The sequence below is a fragment of the Triturus cristatus genome, chromosome 4_2 (assembly GCF_964204655.1).
Source record: "Triturus cristatus chromosome 4_2, aTriCri1.1, whole genome shotgun sequence".
NCBI classification, from domain to species: domain Eukaryota; kingdom Metazoa; phylum Chordata; class Amphibia; order Caudata; family Salamandridae; genus Triturus; species Triturus cristatus.
Window position 1 is genome coordinate 28,611,190 of NC_140586.1, and position 18,293 is coordinate 28,629,482.

General features: G+C 47.6%; 1 protein-coding gene across 3 annotated transcripts in view; it reads right to left on the minus strand.

Moving 5' to 3' along the window:
* Positions 1-18,293, minus strand: part of PAN2 (poly(A) specific ribonuclease subunit PAN2) — a 1,342,435-nt gene that overhangs the window by 409,628 nt on the left and 914,514 nt on the right. For all 3 annotated transcript variants that reach the window (XM_085600270.1, XM_085600271.1, XM_085600272.1), the window contains exons 15-18: positions 16,967-17,065; positions 15,545-15,618; positions 14,669-14,813; positions 2,061-2,198 (exon numbers count right to left, since the gene is read on the minus strand). In XM_085600270.1, coding sequence (XP_085456396.1) covers positions 2,061-2,198; positions 14,669-14,813; positions 15,545-15,618; positions 16,967-17,065 — 456 coding nt within the window. The remainder of the gene's footprint in view (positions 1-2,060; positions 2,199-14,668; positions 14,814-15,544; positions 15,619-16,966; positions 17,066-18,293) is intronic.

Below are 18,293 nucleotides of genomic sequence, written 5' to 3' on the forward strand. Positions count from 1 at the left end.
GACTTGCGCTGCACTGACTCCGAGGCGGGTTTGTGCTCATTAGGCTTGGAACCGTGAGGTTTTAAAGTCTCTGTAGGAGTGTGCGTGCCCGGTTTTTTTTTCGGTTCTGGCGGCTTTTTCGGTTCCGAAGGTTGAGTGTGTGAACCTTTCGGGAGCGGCTTTTTGCTCAGTTCTGATGTTTTCTTCTGAGTCGAGGGGTTGGTTGTAGTCTATTTCGGTGCCGAGTGCGTGGATGTGGAGGCAGTAGTCGGCACCGAGGCAGAGGACGACTGTTTCTTTTTCGGTGTCGTTTGGGTTTCGGCACCGACGGTAGGCTGACTCGAGCTCGAGTGGCCGGAAGGCTTAGTTGTTGGCTTCTTTGCCAGGCCCGGAGGTGGGGCGTGAGAAGCGCTTTCTCGGTGTGCACCTGAGCCCGAAGCTGAAGGAGTGACCAAAGCCTTTTTCGGTGGTGTGGGGAGGGGGGAGGGGTTGACGTCTTTACTTACGACCCGCTGCCCAGGAGTGATGTCCTCGATATCGGAGTCAACGGCTTCGGAGGCGCTGACAAGTTCATCTTCGGCCTGCACTTGCTCTGGAACATCGACACCCTTGTGGAAGATGTCGTCGGGGATGGATGTCGACGAGTGAGCCATTGTTCGTCGAGCCTGACTATCTCAAATAGTCTTTTTGGAGCGGAAAGAGGCACAAGCTGGAGAGTCTCTGGCCTCGTGCTCCTGGGAGAGGCAGAGGTTACACACCTCATGCAGATCTGTGTGGGGGAACTTCGACCCACACTGAGGACACTTCTTGAATGGAGTCCTTTCCATGAGCCAAATGTCAAGGCCCAGGTAGGCCCGAAGGCCTTCGTTGACAACCGAAATCGAGGACTTAGATGTTGAAGAGATGCGCGACGACTAGGGATCGCGATCGAAAACAATAGGAAGGGTGAAGGATTGCGCGCCGAATGTAGGATCGGTAACGGTACCGAACTGGAGCGCGAGAAACACATCCGACCCCGATGGCGGAAAAAAACTATCTGAAGATGGAGCCGATGCCCATGCGCACTATCATCCAAAGGAGGAGTCACCTATCTCGTGACTTCCAAAGACTTTTCCAAGTAAAAAGCAAGTGCAAACATCCAGGCCCAACACCAGATGGCGATCTATGCATAGTGTGTGATCTGCAGCTCATATGCCTCGAACATAGTTTTCCTGTCAGAAAATTACAAATACTCGAATTTTGAAATCAATCAAATAAAGGTGTTGACAAAAACTTCTGATGAAAATAGACAAAACAGGCCAAGCTCAGTGCTCTAAGATCCTGTCACCAAGAGTCTAAAAACAGAACAGAGGTAACTGCCACCTATTGGCCATGATGAGATACTGGTGGGCTGTGAGCCCTTAAAGGCAGACTCTTTTTGTATCTGAAGAATCTACAAGTCTAGAGTGTCATCTTGCTTCATCATTTTCCTTTAAAAAAAAAAAAGGTTTATGAATGAGATTTGTAATAACAATTAACACCATTCCAGCTATAGAATTTTTCCTGTTCATTAAAAAATATATTAACCCTTCTTTACATTCAAATTAAAGCAATTGGCCAATATAGACTCAATTATAAGCTACAAACATTTAATAATGAAATGCTTAACCAGTGCTTATGATTATCAATAGAATCACCTGAGAGAGAAATATGCTTTCTTGCAAAGCACCTTTCCCCCATTCTTCTAAAAATGAAAGCCCAAAATGCGGATATATTTTGGCTATTTTCTCGGTTCTCTCAGGAAATCTACAAATACTGGTTGTACCTTTAGAATCCACCACATGTGGAAAAGACAGCTGCAAATTTGGCCTGGTTATCTTTTGTGGAAAACCATTCATGATAGCCTAAGCGCAAAGTGCCCAAAATATTTAAAAAAGGGCTCTGCACTGGGGCAGAAAAAGCCTCAGCAACTAACAGGTTAATGCACCCTGAAATGAAAAAGGTCTGAATATGTAAAAACTTTAAGAGTGTTTGGATTTACGATCTAGTACACATATAAATAACCAGAGCAGTGCGATTATGCTCCGTCACTGTGATCTTACCTCTTTTCTTTGATGATACGTTTGCCCCACTTTGATGTGTGCCACGAGACTGCCCCCAGTCCGGGAGTCCAAGATATGGGCCACAGTTGCCATTAGGTCATAAATATAGGTGCCCTCGTCTTCTTCTGCTGGATCAAGCTACAATAGAACATAATCCGTCAGCAAACAGCACACCCTGACATGGCCGGTATGTCAGCCGATGAAAGTCCAAGACAGGGGAGTCGCTATAGTTTGGGCAGTGCCTTCAGAGAAAAGCTTCAACACCAACTGCTGGATGAACAGTAATCAATCAATCAATGTTCCAATTAAAAATCCCATACAACCAGCAGCCAGCCTTGCAAGCCCAGCATAAATATATATGGAATGCATTGTTACTGGGAAAAGGAACTTATTTCAGCCTTAACAACGGAACCCTACTTGCACAAAGTTAGGGCAGGTCCAGGGAAACCTGCCCTCCTCCTGCCTATGATGGAGGTCTGCAGACATGAGGTAAACTTGGAAACTATGTCTATTGCTGTGATTTACAGAGCTGTTTGGAGGGGTGCGAAGCAACATAGAGCACAGGGGTGGATATTTGAGGGAAGAAGCAACACAGGAAGAAGAGAGAAAGTAAACACATGCACTCTCACGGAGTGCTGAAAGAAAAAGAAAAATGTAATTCCCAGAATGCAAACAGTGGGTGAATACAAGTCATCCAATTAAAAGGATGGTAACGAAGCTAGGTTCCAGGGGAAGAAAATTAATTACTCTGAATCAGAAGTTAGTAAATGAGAGTGACAAAGTGTAGGAAGCTGGCCCTCTATATACTATACCGAAAGTAAAGTATAGTGTGCACAGAGTCCAGTGGATCCCCAAAGGCTTACAAAGGTAAAAATAGATATCTTACTCTCTATTTGTGGTAGTGTGGGCGCGCATTAAGGCTTTATCAGAGGGTAGTGTTAAGCATTTGCTCAGGCAAGAAATCACACGGTCCAAGACTGAGATCAGGCCAATTATTTGTATCAAAAATATTTATTTGTTGTATTTTACTTATAGAACCAAGCAAGACTAGGTACACGTAAATATAATTGTGCTTTTCAAGACAGATTGTTCATAAGCAAGCTGGATGAATAATGACTTTACTTACAGGATTGTAAAATGTAAAAATACAGTTGTAATTACTTTTGGATTACTTTAGATTACTTTCAGGATTACTTTTCTACTCAGTGTGATATGCCTAGATATCACACTGGGACATTTCCTGGATAAAAGGTGAGTGAAACAGTTTCTCAAAACACAGTTTCTTAGGCTTCCATACAAAACACCCTCAACACTAAAGTTTTTCAGAGGAAAACAACAAGGGTTCCCCCAGGTAAAGGAGGCACTCAAAGAGCACCCTCAGCTGCACTAGGGCGGTCAGGTGCGTAGTGCTGAGACACAATGTTAGCCTATGGGGCCAGGGGGGCCGTCGGTTGTTGGTTGCTTACGAGCAGGCCACAAGTTTGAGGGAGCAAACTCCTAGAGGTAAGCTCAGGGCAAACTGGGATCCAAGTTATCACACAAGGTGCACCCACGGCAACACTGGGGCAGCCGGGTGCAGGATCGATGTCAGGAGCCCTGTTGGGTTCAATAGGGAGGCTCCGGTCAGAACAAACATTGCAGACTCTGGCACAAAGATCTTCTGGATGCGACCACTGGTTGGAGAGGTAAGTTGGGATGTAGGGGGATGCCGGGACACTGTCGGTTGGGCCACCCAAGACCGTGGGGCATCTGGTGCAGGGGTATCTTTTGGCGACTGGTTTTCCCTACTGGCTACGGTCACAGTGACACTCCAGATAGGGGCTGCAGGTGTTGTTGGGAGGCTGAGGCAGGTCAGGGATCACCAGAACCCAGGTCAGGATCGCCGGGGAGACCTCCTCGTGATGTTGGGCCACTCGAACTGAGGCCGTGGGCACGGGGTGCAGACTCGCAGATTTAGCCTGAGTGTTTCTTGAGCAAGTCCGGTGCTCACGGGAAACAGTCTTTGTAGGGAAGGCACAAAGTCCACTGTACGTTTTTGGTATGGTTCACAAAAGGTCTTTCGACAACTAAAAACGTAGATGTCTGTAGGCGAGACCCAAAAAAACACTGGATTCCTCTGTTGCCTGAAAAGTGAACATACAATCCCTCAGCAGCACTATAAATTGGTGTGAGGCCATTATCCAAAGTCCCAGGGTAATTAGAGGTTGTTGGACAGCAATTGTAAGGTATACTCTTGTTTACCATGGAATATCAACAATAGTATTGAATTCAATCAGACAGACCATGTACGATGTAGGAAGCTGGCTCTTTATATAGTGAACCAAAATGAAGTACACTTGTGTAAATAGTCGAAGCAGCCCTTATTGGTTTACAGAGACACAAATGATAACACTAAAGAACAAGTTACTTACCTACGGTAACGCTTTCTCTGGTGGATACAGTATCTGCCTGTGGAACCCTCACCTTGTGAATATCCCCTGCGCCAGCATTCCACGGAATTTTTCTTCCCCAGCACTCCACGTCGACGTGGACGGCGTCATAATACATCGGCTCCGCTCGCGACTCCGTATGACGTCACCGGAGCCATAAGAGACCCACGTCGGCGTGATGACGTCAGTTCCACCCATTTTTTCCGTGCCTTCGAGGCGAACAGGTGGATCAACGACAGACTCAAAGTATACAATATACCAACACATATGCATAGTATACAAAGGAATGCAAAATAACAAGCATTTCCTACAAATGTTCAAGAAAGTATAACATATCAACTAGACCTTTTCCATAGCATACAAAGGTGGACAACGGGGAGGTGGGTGGGCCGGTGAGGAATCCACAGGCAGATACTGTATCCACCAGAAAAAGCGTTACCGAAGGTAAGTAACTTGTTCTTCTGATGGATACATCTGCCAGTGGATTCCTCACCTTGTGAATAGATTCCCACAGCAGTCCCCACTCCCGGAGGAGGGTGTCCACCTTCCTACACCAGAAAGTCTTGCAACACAGAGAGCGCGAAGTGGCCCTCCCTCCTCATCTCCGAGTCCAAGCAATAATGCTTTGCGAAAGTATGGAGGGAGGCCCAAGTCACGGCTTTACAAATATCTGCCACAGGAACACCCCGGGCCAAAGCAGATGTAGACGATTTCGCTCTAGTCGAATGAGCTCCAATACCCTCAGGAGGGGTCTTACCAGCCAGGGCGTAGCAGATCTTGATGGCAAGAATAATCCATCTCGACAAAGTGCGCTTGTGCACTGCTCTTCCTTTTGAATGACCAACATAGCCAATGAAGAGTTGATCATCTAGACGAAAGTCTTTAGTCCTGTCCAGATAAAAACTCACAGCCCTCTTTGGATCCAGGCGATGGAGTCTTTCCTCCTCCTTAGAGGGATGAGGAGGTGGATAAAAAACAGGGAGAGTAATAGACTGCCCCAAATCAAACGGAGTAACAACTTTTGGCAGGAAACCAGCCCTGGTCCTGAGAACCATCCTTTCAGCATGTAATGTAAGAAAAGGGGGTTTAGAACTAAGAGCTTGAAGCTCACTTACCCTCCTTGCCGAGGTTATGGCCACAAGAAAGACCACCTTAAAGGACAACAGCCTCAAAGGACAGCTATGTAGAGGCTCAAAAGGGGACCCCATCAGAAAGGTTGAAACAAGATTAAGGTCCCACTGTGGCATTACAAAAGGAGTGGGAGTAAACATGTTTGTAAGGCCCTTGATAAACCTCAGAACAACCGGAGATTTAAATAGTGACGGTTGATCAGGAAGGCATAGAAAAGCCGATAAGGCAGATAAATAGCCCTTAACCGTGGCTACAGCACAACCCTGCTGGGCCAAGGAAAGAGCAAACTGGAGCACATCAGAAAGATGGGCTTTTAAAGGGTCAATGGACCTCTCTCCACACCATTTTACAAATTTAGACCACCTGTAGGAGTAAATGGACTTGGTGGAGTGTCGCCTGGCCGATAAAATAACATCCACCACATCAGGTGGGAGAGAGAAAGAACTCAGGTTGCCCCGTTCAATCTCCAGGCATGAAGGTGTAAGCTCTGGAGGTGGGGGTGTAGAACCTGCCCCTCCGACTGTGAGAGGAGGTCTGCCCTCAGAGGGAGACGGAGGGCACAAGGAGAGGTGGAGAAGATCTGTATACCACACTCTTCTTGGCCAATCCGGGGCGACCAATATGACTTGGGCCCGGTCTTGGCGAATCTTCCTCAGAACCCGAGGAATCAAGGGTATGGGAGGAAACGCGTAAAGGAGCCGTGAGCCCCAATTCAACTGAAACGCGTCCCCCAACGCCCCCTGCATTGGAAACTGGAGACTGCAAAATGACGGGCAGTGCGCGTTCTCTCGGGTGGCAAACAGGTCCACCCGAGGTGTCCCCCATGTCCGAAAGACGTGACAAACCACCTCCGGATGGAGCCTCCACTCGTGGTCGGCGGAGAACTGCCGACTGAGACTGTCCGCACGTACGTTCAACACCCCGGCCAGATGATTTGCCATCAGACAAATCTGATGATCCTGAGCCCAGGACCATAGACGCAGGGCCTCTCTGCACAGACAAAGAGACCCCACCCCTCCCTGCTTGTTGACATACCACATCGCGGTAGTGTTGTCTGTCAGGACTTGAACCGACTGACCGCGAAGGGAAGGGAGGAAGGCCTTGAGCGCCAAACGAATCGCCCGCAATTCCAGAAGGTTGATGTGAAACAACCTTTCCTCTAGAGTCCAAAGACCCTTGATCTCCAGATCCCCCAGATGAGCACCCAACCCTAGGGTAGAGGCATCCGTTATCACTGTGGCCACCGATTGTGGAAGATGAAAGGGCTTTCCTCAAGACAGATTGCCCTCCACACTCCACCAAGACCGATCCGCTGCAGCTTCTCTGGAGACTCCCTGAGATACCCGTTGTGCTGATACCACTGCTTGCGGAGGCACCACTGGAGCGCCCTCATGTGCCAGCGTGCATGGTTGACCAACAGAATGCAGGAAGCGAACAGACCGAGCAGGCGAAGGACCTTCAGAACTGGAACAACCGCTCCATTGTGGAATAAAGGGACCATCTCCTGAATGTCGAGAATTCTTTGCGGAGGAGGAAATGCTCGACACACAGTAGTGTCCAGTACCGCCCCTATGAACAGGTTGCGTTGCGAGGGCGCCAGGTGAGATTTGGGCACATTGATCGAGAAACCCAAGTCGAATAACAGCTGAGATGTTACCTGCAAATGACGCTGCACCATCTCTGGGGACTCTACCTTCAGAAGCCAGTCGTCCAGATAGGGGAAAACTGGAATCCCCGACCTTCTGAGATGGGCTTCCACCACTGCCATCATCTTCGTGAAGACTCGAGGTGCGGTAGTAAGACCAAACAGAAGGATCGCAAACTGGTAATGTTGCGACCCAACCGTAAAACGGAGATACTTCCTGTGCGACTTCAGGATTGGGACATGAAAGTATGCGTCTTGCAAGTCGAGCGACACCATCCAGTCTCCTTGCTGCAACGCTTGAAGAACCTGCGCAAGGGTCAGCATCTTGAATTTCTCCTGTTTCAGGTAAAAGTTCAAGATTCTGAGGTCCAGTATCGGACGCAATCTGCCGTCCTTTTTGGGAATCAGGAAATACCGGGAGTAGCATCCCTGACCCCTTTCCTGCTCCAGAACCACCTCTATCGCACCCTTTTGAAGCAAAGCTAGAACCTCTTTCTGCAGGAGAAGCAGATGGTCCTCTGAGCAGTAACCTTGGCAAGGAGGGTAAGGGGAAGGAAACTCCCGAAAGGGAAGGGCGTACCCAGTCTCTACGAGGTTCAATACCCAAAGGTCTGTCGTAACAGACTTCCAACCCCGTAGAGAGTAGGACACCCGACCCCCCACATGTCTTACATGATCCGGGATGGGGGATCTAGGGCTGCTTCCCTGAAGCCTCATTGGGAGCAGAGGAGGAGGAAGAAGAGTTGCGTCCAGAACCTCTCCTACCCCTTTGTCTCCCTCTATAAGATCTATAGAGGGGATTCTGCTGTTGCTGCTGCTGCTGTTGCTGCTGAGGCTGACGGTAGGAGCGAAAGGATGACCTTCCAAAACCCCTAAATTTTTTAAAACCAGAACCCTTTGCAGGAGCTTGCAGACCCAAAGACTTAGCCGTTAATCTGCTGTCTTTAAATCTTTGTAGGGCAGAATCCGCCTTCTCCCCAAACAATTTCTGCCTATCAAACGGCAAATCCACTAAAGTGGCCTGAACATCCGCAGAGAATCCCGACGAACGGAGCCATGCCTGCCTTCTTGTGGCTATGGATGAGCCCATTATCCTCGCCACCAAATCCGCCGTATCCAGTCCTGATTGGATCACCTGCCTGGCAGCAGCCTGTGTGTCCGTAACCACCTCCATGAAGGACGCCTTTTTGCCCTCAGGCAGCTTAGGGGCTAAAGACCTCATTGAGTCCATTAAGGCATGTACGTAACGACCCAGCAAGCATGTGGCATTGGAAGACTTCAGTGCCATACTCCCTGAAGAGAAAGTCTTTTTAGCCGCCTGGTCCACCTTCTTGGACTCCCTATCTGCGGGAGACTGAGGGAAAGCTCCCGAAGCATGCTTTGAACAGGATGCCTGCACAACTAGGCTCTCTGGAGACGGGTGTGTAGATAGAAAGTCCGGATCCCCAGGCGCCACCCTGTACCTTCTCGCCACCTGCCTGGAAACCGCCGGAGAATAAAGTGGTTTCCGCCATACCTCCAAAACAGGCTCCAAGATGGCCTCATTAAAGGGCAGTAAAGGCCCTGAAATGGAAGTAGGAGAGTGCAGAACCTCTGTCAGCAAGTTCGACTTATACTCTGCTGAAGGCAACTGTAAATCTAACAGCTCTGCGGCCTTTTTGATAACTGTGTGGTAGGGTGCCAGTTCTTGTGGTGGAGAGGATCTTGCAGAGGTGTGCTCCCACTCTGGGGTCGTATCCAGGCCACTAGCCTCTTGTATCCCCTCAAATTCATCAGAGGATGTGTCCGCCTCACCTTACTCTACCTCTGCTCTATACCTTCCTTCTTCCAATACCCTTTGGGCCTCCCTTCTTGATCGAACTCGGGGAGCCGGCGTCGTCGACATCGTACGCGGCGACGGCGGAGCCAGAGGTGTTGGAGTCAGCGGCGCCATAGACTGAGTCGGCGGCGCCGGACGCGGCGCCGATGGAGTAGGCAACGGCGTCGATGAAGGCTCCGAAGCAGCACGATCCATCCGAAGTCGTGACGGATCCCCAGACGGCGCCGGAAACTGCCACGAAGGCGCCAGCGGCAGAAAGGGCATGCAGGGGGCCTGAGCGTAATGCTGCGGCACCCCTAACGAATAAGCCATAGGACCCACGGGACCAACTGGTGCTCCGGATGGGAAGGCCGCCCTATTAAAAATACCATACATGGCATTTAAGAATTGAGTAGAATCAGTACCTGGAGCAGGAAACTGAGGATAAGGTACTGAACCTGTATCCCTCTGCGGAGTACTTGGCTGCGGCACCGTAGATTCTTCAAGCGCCGGAGTAGGCTCTTCCTCTCGTTCCTGTCCTCCATCCGAAACAGGCGACTCCACCCAATCCGGAGGCGACGCCAGAGACGGTGCCTGGGACTGCGCCGGGGACTGCACCGGTGAACGCGCTGGAGCCCGCTTCGGCGACGGAGAACCTCCCGGAGTCTTAGAGGGAGAAGGAGGAGGTGAAATGTCCTTACTTCGATGACGCCGAGGCGAAGTCGACCTCGACTTCCTGCTCTTCGAGGACCGGCGTCGAGAAGAGTGTTTTCTTTTCTTATGATGTCTCCTTGACTTCGACGACCTCGAAGTCGACTACTCCGGCCTCGACTTCTCTTTCTTTCTCCCTCGCTTCTCCTTACCGATTTTAGCCATAAACAGCTTCGCCTTTCTTTCCTTTAATGCCTTTGGATTCATTCTCCAACAGCATGCACAATCTTCGACATCGTGGTCCGACGAAAGGCACCACAAGCAGTCCTCATGTGGGTCCGTCATGGACATATGTCCGCCACATTCCCTACAGGGCTTAAAACCCGACTTCCTCGTCGAAGACATTACAGAAATTTGCAACAGAAACACCTTACAACTACAAAGTAGCAGGAGTACTGGAAAAAAACGTTGTGCGTCGACGGCGCAGAAAAAAGGGAACTGACGTCATCTCGCCGACGTGAGCCTCTTATGGCTCCGGTGACGTCATACGGAGTCTCGAGCAGAGCCGATGTATTATGACGTCGCCCACGTCGACGTGGAGTGCTGGGGAAGAAAAATTCCGTGGAATGCTGGCGCAGGGGATATTCACAAGGTGAGGAATCCACTGGCATATGTATCCATCAGAATGCACTCTCTTGTGGTAGTGTGGACAAGCAGTTTAGGCTTATCAGAGGGAGGTGCTAAGTATTTGTTGTACTCACAAAGGCAATAAATGAGACACTCCAGAATAAGTCGGAGACCAGTTTAGAAAAATAAGTCGTATTTTTATATAAATTTTGATACCAAGAACTTGGTAATCAAGTCATTACTTTTTAAATATAAATTTTTACAGGTAAGTAAATCGTTCATTTCAATAAGTCTTTACAAAGCAATGCTTCCATATGGGAGAAAAGGCATATGTTGCACACAGTTATTTACGGCTGGGTTCTGGGGGTCTCCTTCAGGACTTGGGGTTGTAGGGGACTACAGTCGAAAGTACTACCAACAGTTACTAGTTACCTGCCCGGGGCGTCCGGGTGCAGAGGTGCTGGAAGGATTGGTAGGTGTTTGCGCTACGCTGGTGGAAAGAAGGGGGGCCCCTAGAAACAGGCTGCAAGAAGGACTTATGGACAAGCCTGGGAGCTCCCAACAGGGGGCTCGAGTCACAAGGTTCCTGGGAACAAGGGGGCATGAACTCCAATCAGGGCTAGGCCTTTGCCCCCTCCCAAAGGCGGGTGGCATAATAGAGGATGTAGTCACCCCAGGAAAGGTGCCCATTGGCTCTACCTGCTACTCTCCTAACACACCTCTCAAATTTAGTATTTAGGTGGCTTCCCCAGACCTAGCCCCGAGATCTGCGACAACCTGAGAAAATAGAAGACACCCTGCAGCAGAAGCCAGAAGACCAATGCCTTGGCCCCAGCCCTACTGGCCTGTCTTCAGCTTCAATGGCCCTGCGATCTGTCTTGCAGCAACGACCCCAAAAACCCTTGGGAGGACCGCTTACTTCTATAAAGTCTCCAAACTCCCGAGGACAGCAGAGCTGTCCAAAATAAACAGACTACAAAGACTCTGAATTCAGACAGATCTGCATCCTCATCCCACTCTGCACCAAATGCCCATGATCCGAGTGGCTCACCTGTGCAGGAAAGTCTCCCCGACCTCGTGTCCAGCATAGGCTGATCTCTCCTGCCCTCCATGACAGCGCTTGCAGTGTGAATCCAGAGGCTCCCCCACCCCGACCGGCTCTCGTAAGAAGACTGACGTCAAAAGGCACCCCTGACCCTGGGCCTTGGTGAGCAGAACAGACAGTGCCCCTACGACCCCCTACATTCAAACTTACCGCTGCTGTCATTGGTCATCCTCTTTCAACCTCTAGTGCCACGCCTGCAGCCTCTTTAATGTCAAGATGATACCCACGGAAAAGCATTGGATGCTCGTCGTCAAATTTGCATCAGCTCCTCCCCCTCCGTGCTGCTGGGGATGTATGTTTGGTGCTGCATTGTGGCCCCCGTGCTTGTGTTAACCCTCAAAGCCTGGCCCCTGCAACCGATTTACCTACCTGCAAGCAGTGTGGCTCCAGGCACCCCACCCGCATCTCCGTTGGAAAGCATTGGGTCAAACTCAGATTTTGACCTTTGCGCCCTGCCGCCCCTGTGCCGCTGGTGGTGCAGTTTTGGTACTTACCTGACTCCTGGCCCTTGCTGACTTTTGGCTCAGAATACTGGAATTGTAAGTTCGACACTTACCTGTTTCACCGCAATACTGTTTTCCCCATAGGTTAAGATTGGACAGGGTGAAAAAGTTTTTAAGTGTCGACTTTTGAAAGTGAAAAGTAATTTTAACTAAAAACATACTTATTACGAAGACCTGGGTCTGAAAATAAAGTATAAAGTATAATTTTATAAAATTGGTCTGGATATTTTTCTTGAGTCGTGTGTCCATTATTGATCATTTGTGTGCAATAGATTTCTTACACTCCTGTGTTAGGCCTAAGGCTGCTCGCCAACACTACCACTAATAAAGCACTTTGGGTTTTACATTGAGCCCTGTACACTTTTAGGGTAACCAACCCCTGGACTCTGTGCACGGTATTACCACCTAGTGATATCATATACAGAGCAAGTTTCCTACCCACAAGGTGACAACATCTCTGGCCGGAGCAGGCACTGTTTCTGCCCTTAGAGAGCGTGGGCTCTCACCTGCAGGGGTCAGAAACCGGTCTGTGGAGGTAACTGGTCTGCACCAGTCAGCCAGTACACTGGTAGTCAGCAGGTTTTTTGGGGGCACCTCCAAGGTGCCCTCTAGGTGCTTGCATTAATAAATCCATCACTGGAATCAGCATGGGCTTATTAATACGAGATGTTTGATACCAAATAGCTCTAGTTTCAGTGAAGCCATCATGTAGCTGCGGAACTCGCCATTACCAGTGTCCAGCACATGTTCTCGAAATGGCTTCCCTGTCACTTGTAATATCTAAGAATCAACTTAGACATAACAGGGGCATATCTGCTCTTGCAGATATGTCCACACATCTGCTTGTGCAGATATGTCCACACATGTAGTATAGTGCACCCTACCTTAGGGTTGTAAGGTCTGCTGTAGGAGTGGCTTGCCTATACTGCAAGCAGTGTCTGCAGGCATAGCACAGAGGGGGTGTGCCATGTCGTGTCGTGTCTTCACTTTTCTGTTCACCATGGCATGCAGCCTGCAATGGCAGTTTGCATAATGGTGCTGAGGGGTCTCTTAGGGTGGCACAAAACATGCTGCAGCCCTTGGGGATTCTTTAGCCTCCCTGCCGTAGGTACCAGGGGACTGGGAACTTACAGAGAGCGCTAAAGGCATCGCTAATTGGGGGAACAATTTTACAGTTTTAGGCAAGAGTTCTGGTACTGTGGACCTGAATAGCAAGAACCTAGTGCACCTCTGTCAAAATACCATGAAAAAAGCGAGGCATACCATGTCAAAAAGAGGCACTTTCCTAAGTACGGCATTTCAGCACGTAACTCAGGTCAGCATGGGTCAAACAGGCAAGGCGTACATGACACAGAGTGAGGTTATACACTAAAAAAAAAAAGAGTAACATTTTAGATAACAGTTAATAACTTTAATATTCAGTCAGTTCTATGGTTATTACAGGTAGAGAAGATACATTAGAAATTAAGATCCACGTCAAAAACCAGATGGAACTAGCACTTCCCGAGTCAAGGTTATTACTCTACAAGTGTTTTCATCACCATAACACTATTTCTATTGAACCCAAGCCACAAGCCATGTGGTCAGTGTTCACTTAAGATAGCACCTCGGATAGACTCTGGTAAAGCCACAGCATTCAAATCAACAATGCTATCCAAAGGGGCAGAGACAGAAAGGTAAAGATTGTGAATAAAAGTTCACTAAAGAAAATGTGCAATGGAAACAGATTTGGGGCTCAAACCCACCATCCGAACAAACAGGATCCCCCATCCTAAAAGAAAGTGTCAACAAAATGTACTTCGAGTAACCATGGTGTGGTTTAGGTGACCCGGTGTTTGGGCACTAGTGCCCAACTCGGAAACCACTAGCTCAGTTCACTTGAGTCCGGAGTCCAGTAGTCATTGGAGACTAAGGTGGCCATAAGTGGAGATTCAGTTCCATGCTGAGTCAAGAGTATTTAACCCTTGTTGAGAAGTCTTAACATTTCAGTTGTAAGCACAATTGCCAACTCTGACGTTAATTGCTTGGGAGTTTGTTCTAACACAAGAAACTTCATAAAGACAGAAACTTTGTAATCATCACTTAGAATGGTGCTAAATGCTACATAGGAAAGATGATTTTGCATCAGCTCCATATAAATATGGACATCTTGTTGAAGAAATGGAAGACCCTGCACCATTTCAAGTTGTGGATCTGCAACAGGACACCGAGCCCCACACCCCCTTTCGGGAAAGTGCAACATAGTTTACTTTCAGGCAGAAATCGGGGAATTATGTAATTTATTCCATGCCCCAGGAACAGTCATGACACATTGAATAGGAAGCAGAAGTTGCACAGTAGTTGCTTTGAGGTGCTTGTTCTAAGTCAGAGAGGGGCTAGGGAAGGTAGACACCCACTTCAATGCACATTGCCTATAGACAGGGTGAATGCCCCCGAGCAGTGGACTGTATAAAATAAATAAAGGAATACTCTTCAAAGACTGTGGAAGATCGAAACCTTCACTATGTATGACATACCTGCACAACAGTAATGGGGAAGGTCTCAAGGCTTGTATGTGGAGGGGTGAGGGATTGAGTGGGTGGAGATTGCTACACCACTTTATTTACGAAGTTACTTTCACAATACAGCATCAATAATGATCATCCAAGAGTTTCTAAAAAGCAGGTCTGTAGAAGTACACATAATATGGGAAACATTTAACCCAATCATTTCACTTTACCTCATCATTTTCATTCCAGTTCACGACCTCCAATTCCTTTGCCTTGGTAAGTTTCATTTTCAGAGAATATGGCAGCCAGACATTCTTGAGCTCCTCCACTGACGGGTACACAGGTCCGGGGTCCTCAGGAGCACCATTCTCGTCCCTGATGGAAAAGAGTACATAGGGGATATTATGCATTAGCATGACAGCGGAGAAGTGAATGTGTTATCAGCCACGTATTATAAGGTAAAAACGCCAGCTATGGTTATTAATCCAGAGTGCAAATGTCAATGGCACTGCATACTTCCCCCCCCCCCGCCCCATAGGTCCAGAGTAGGACTAAGCATTTATTATCACTCCACAAATAATTTAGAGTTGGCTCACCCTATCGGAAGCACAAATTACTGTACAAGTTAAAGTACAGAGACATAGAACCAGCGGTGGTAGTGAAAATGCGTGTCTGTGTGGGGTTGGAGGTAGGGGTGATTGCTTCTTAGAAGTAGTTAATGCCAAACTGCATGGGAGCAGCAAGGTGTATAATTTACATTCCCCCCCGATTGTGGTCCATCGCTCCTGACTTGGCAGGCACCAGCGAGTACAGGCTTCCTAATATGGATTTACTGAAAGGTCACGTCAATTTTCAACCCACAGAATGGAACCTTGAAGAGAGGAAAAGCCACAATGCAAAATGAAGCCTTCATTCTTAACTGAATGCAGAGCACTTAGAAAACAATTAACTCAGTTATGGCACAAAGTAAGTCAAATTAAACATGTATAGGTCTTGAACCTGCCAGAAAATAGAGTGCAGCTTTATTGCATTGCAACAGGCTGTTGCTTTGAATGAAAGTCAGCCTTGCTCAACCATCAGGCTCTTAATTACAAGCAGTCTCTCACCACAGTATTGCAGGTTTCTCCAGGACTTTGAGGGCCTCCAGCTCCACTTTCTTAGCCTCCTTCTTGAATGTAATCTGAACAGAAAGGGGGCATAAAACAACAAAAATATAAGGAAAACAAGGAATTCTCACAATCCAAAAAGAATGCCTGCCTTGTGGGTGCTCAGCAGAGTAAGACTAGCCATATAAACAATACCACACAGCTTGATGCACACAGACCTCGTTCCTGATGGTTACAAGCCTGTGACTCGAGTATACTGGGCAAGAAGCTACTAGGTCTGACTATTCCAGAACACTGTGCTCTGGATTCTTCGGTCTTGGACATTCAGAGTTTAACCGAGTCAACTACTCCTGAGCCATGCGGGTGGTCCAACCGAGATGTCCTAAAAACTGTGTACTGGGCCAGATGATTTCAGAACCCTAAGAATATACCAGGTCTGACACTTCCCAAGCACACAGTATAAAAGGTCTGACACTTGAGTTCAGACTATGCTAGACCTGATGCTTCTAGAGCATCAGGCCCTGATCATAATCACTTAAAGACCCACCTAATTTAGTCTGAACTGGGCCCCGGGTGCACCAGGCATGAAAAGTGTAGTGCTTGCACAGACTAAAACCACTCAAGTCCAACTAGGTTGATTCTGGACAGAGCCCTGATTATCCCATGCTAACCTAGGCCCAAGCCACGCTCTTCTAAACCGACCACATGCCAGTCTGATATGTCTTCTACCAGATTCAATAAGTCCCAAGGAACTCATCGAGTTCCGTCAATAGTAGTCAAACAAATCCTGAACATAGAAACGATTTTAGTATGATCCAAACGCTTAGGTATAAGGAGCGGGCCACCAGGTCAGAAAACCTTTCACAAAAAAAGGCAGACCATACTCTACACCAAATGTCCTTGATCAGTCTATAGACAAAGCTAAGCTCTGAAACAAGTCAATCCCTGAGAGATGGCTGGCTTGGGGTTCAAAAGCCTTTTGCCTAAAAATCACCAGATCAAACGTTGCTTTTGCTGATAGTGACCAGAACGTACAACCTGCTAGTAAATTTGAATGCTGTGTGGGGTGAATTGAGGGTTCACCTAAGTCATACAGGGTAGGTTGTGACTACTCTTAAATCAATCCAGCCGCCCTATGTTACCAATATCTGGGCAGAGGTTAGGGATAGAACATACAGGGAGTATAAATAAGAACTTCCGATACAAATACGAAGCAAAGCTGAGAAATATTTACTGGATCAAGGGGGAGGGGAAGTTGCAGAGCACAACTAAGAGTTATTTGTCTCCAGTTGTAAACAAGTTTTGAAGCACTGAAGCAACAAACAGTACAAAAAAAGCAGAGCCAGCATGACCCATCCTTCTACACCCATCCACAATGAGGGGAAAATAAGGTATAAGGAACTCACAAAAGATAGGACTTACCTCAGCCTGTGTTTTCCAAAATTCTGCTTCCTTAGTACTGTTGACCTCACAGTTGATTACTAAGATGTCTGGAAGGCAGCGAATATTTCGGGTTTGAACCTAGAGGAGAGATGTAAGAACATGCAAGTAAATATAAAAGATGAAACCCTCCCACCTTTGTCCAAGAATCTCTTCCCACAAAATGTAACCTAAATTTCAAATTCACATTGTATCACAAGGACAAGAAGATCAACATCTTCTCGTGAGACCCAGGTTCAAGACAATGTTAGCAGTGATTGAGTAGACCATTACTCTCTCTGAGGCAACAGGGCCCATCTGAAGAGGCCCTAGTAAACACCCCACATCTGACCTAAGGTCAGCCACACCTAAAGGCACATGCAGAACGATAAGCTGTGCCCTGCTAACACGGAAAAAAAGGTTCACTCAATTCCAGGGCTAACCCAAAGATGGAGGAACACCATACCTTATTGTTTGGTTGAGCTATGCATGAAAGGGGGCTGTTAACCTCTGTCGAACTGTCTGGTGACGTTCATATTGACTCTACAGCATGTGTCCCTTTTTTAGGCTTTTCAGAAATCTCAGGCTGCCTTCTAGTAATCTTAGGGTTGCCTGATCTACAATGCCAGTTCTGGTTATGTTTTTATTATGGATTTTTGTCATGTTCCTTTCTGGGGTAAATAATTAAAACAAGTTAAAATGAGCTAAAGTCCCTTTGTGCATTTTTTGGGGATTCTTCAGAACTTCAAAACTCACCTCATGAAAGGATTGCTACTTTACTTCACAACTAGACACGTTAGATTGATTCAACTCAACTCAATACTGGCCCTGAAATTCGATGCATTGCAAACTGGTCATTACATAGTCTGAGGCCAAAAATCTAGCTGCATCTCAGATGTGATCTTCACCAGACCACAGTAAAGAAGCTTGAATTTGGATACGTTTTCAGGGAGGAATGGTCCATTCACATTCCCTTTCCTTCTGCATAGTCCTGGATAGTTATTAACCCTATTCTTGTAGGAGGTTCAGAGATGCTTTTCGCATTTAGTAGGTGACAAAGAACCACTTGGCACACCCTGGCCAAGGATTTATTCAGGCATCTGGAGATTAGCCTCTGGTGAGCTCTAAGGAGGATTACAGCTCTCAGCACAACTGTGCTACATCATGCATTTCAGGCTGCCACATGGTTACCATGACACACCTAAGTATTTATGAAAGTTGTATTCAGATTTGTAGGGACTCACTGGTTGTGTTAATATTTTGCAAAAATAAATAAAAATAACTCCCCTGAAGACTTTCATTCAGGGTAGTGGCCGTCACTTTGAGTTTA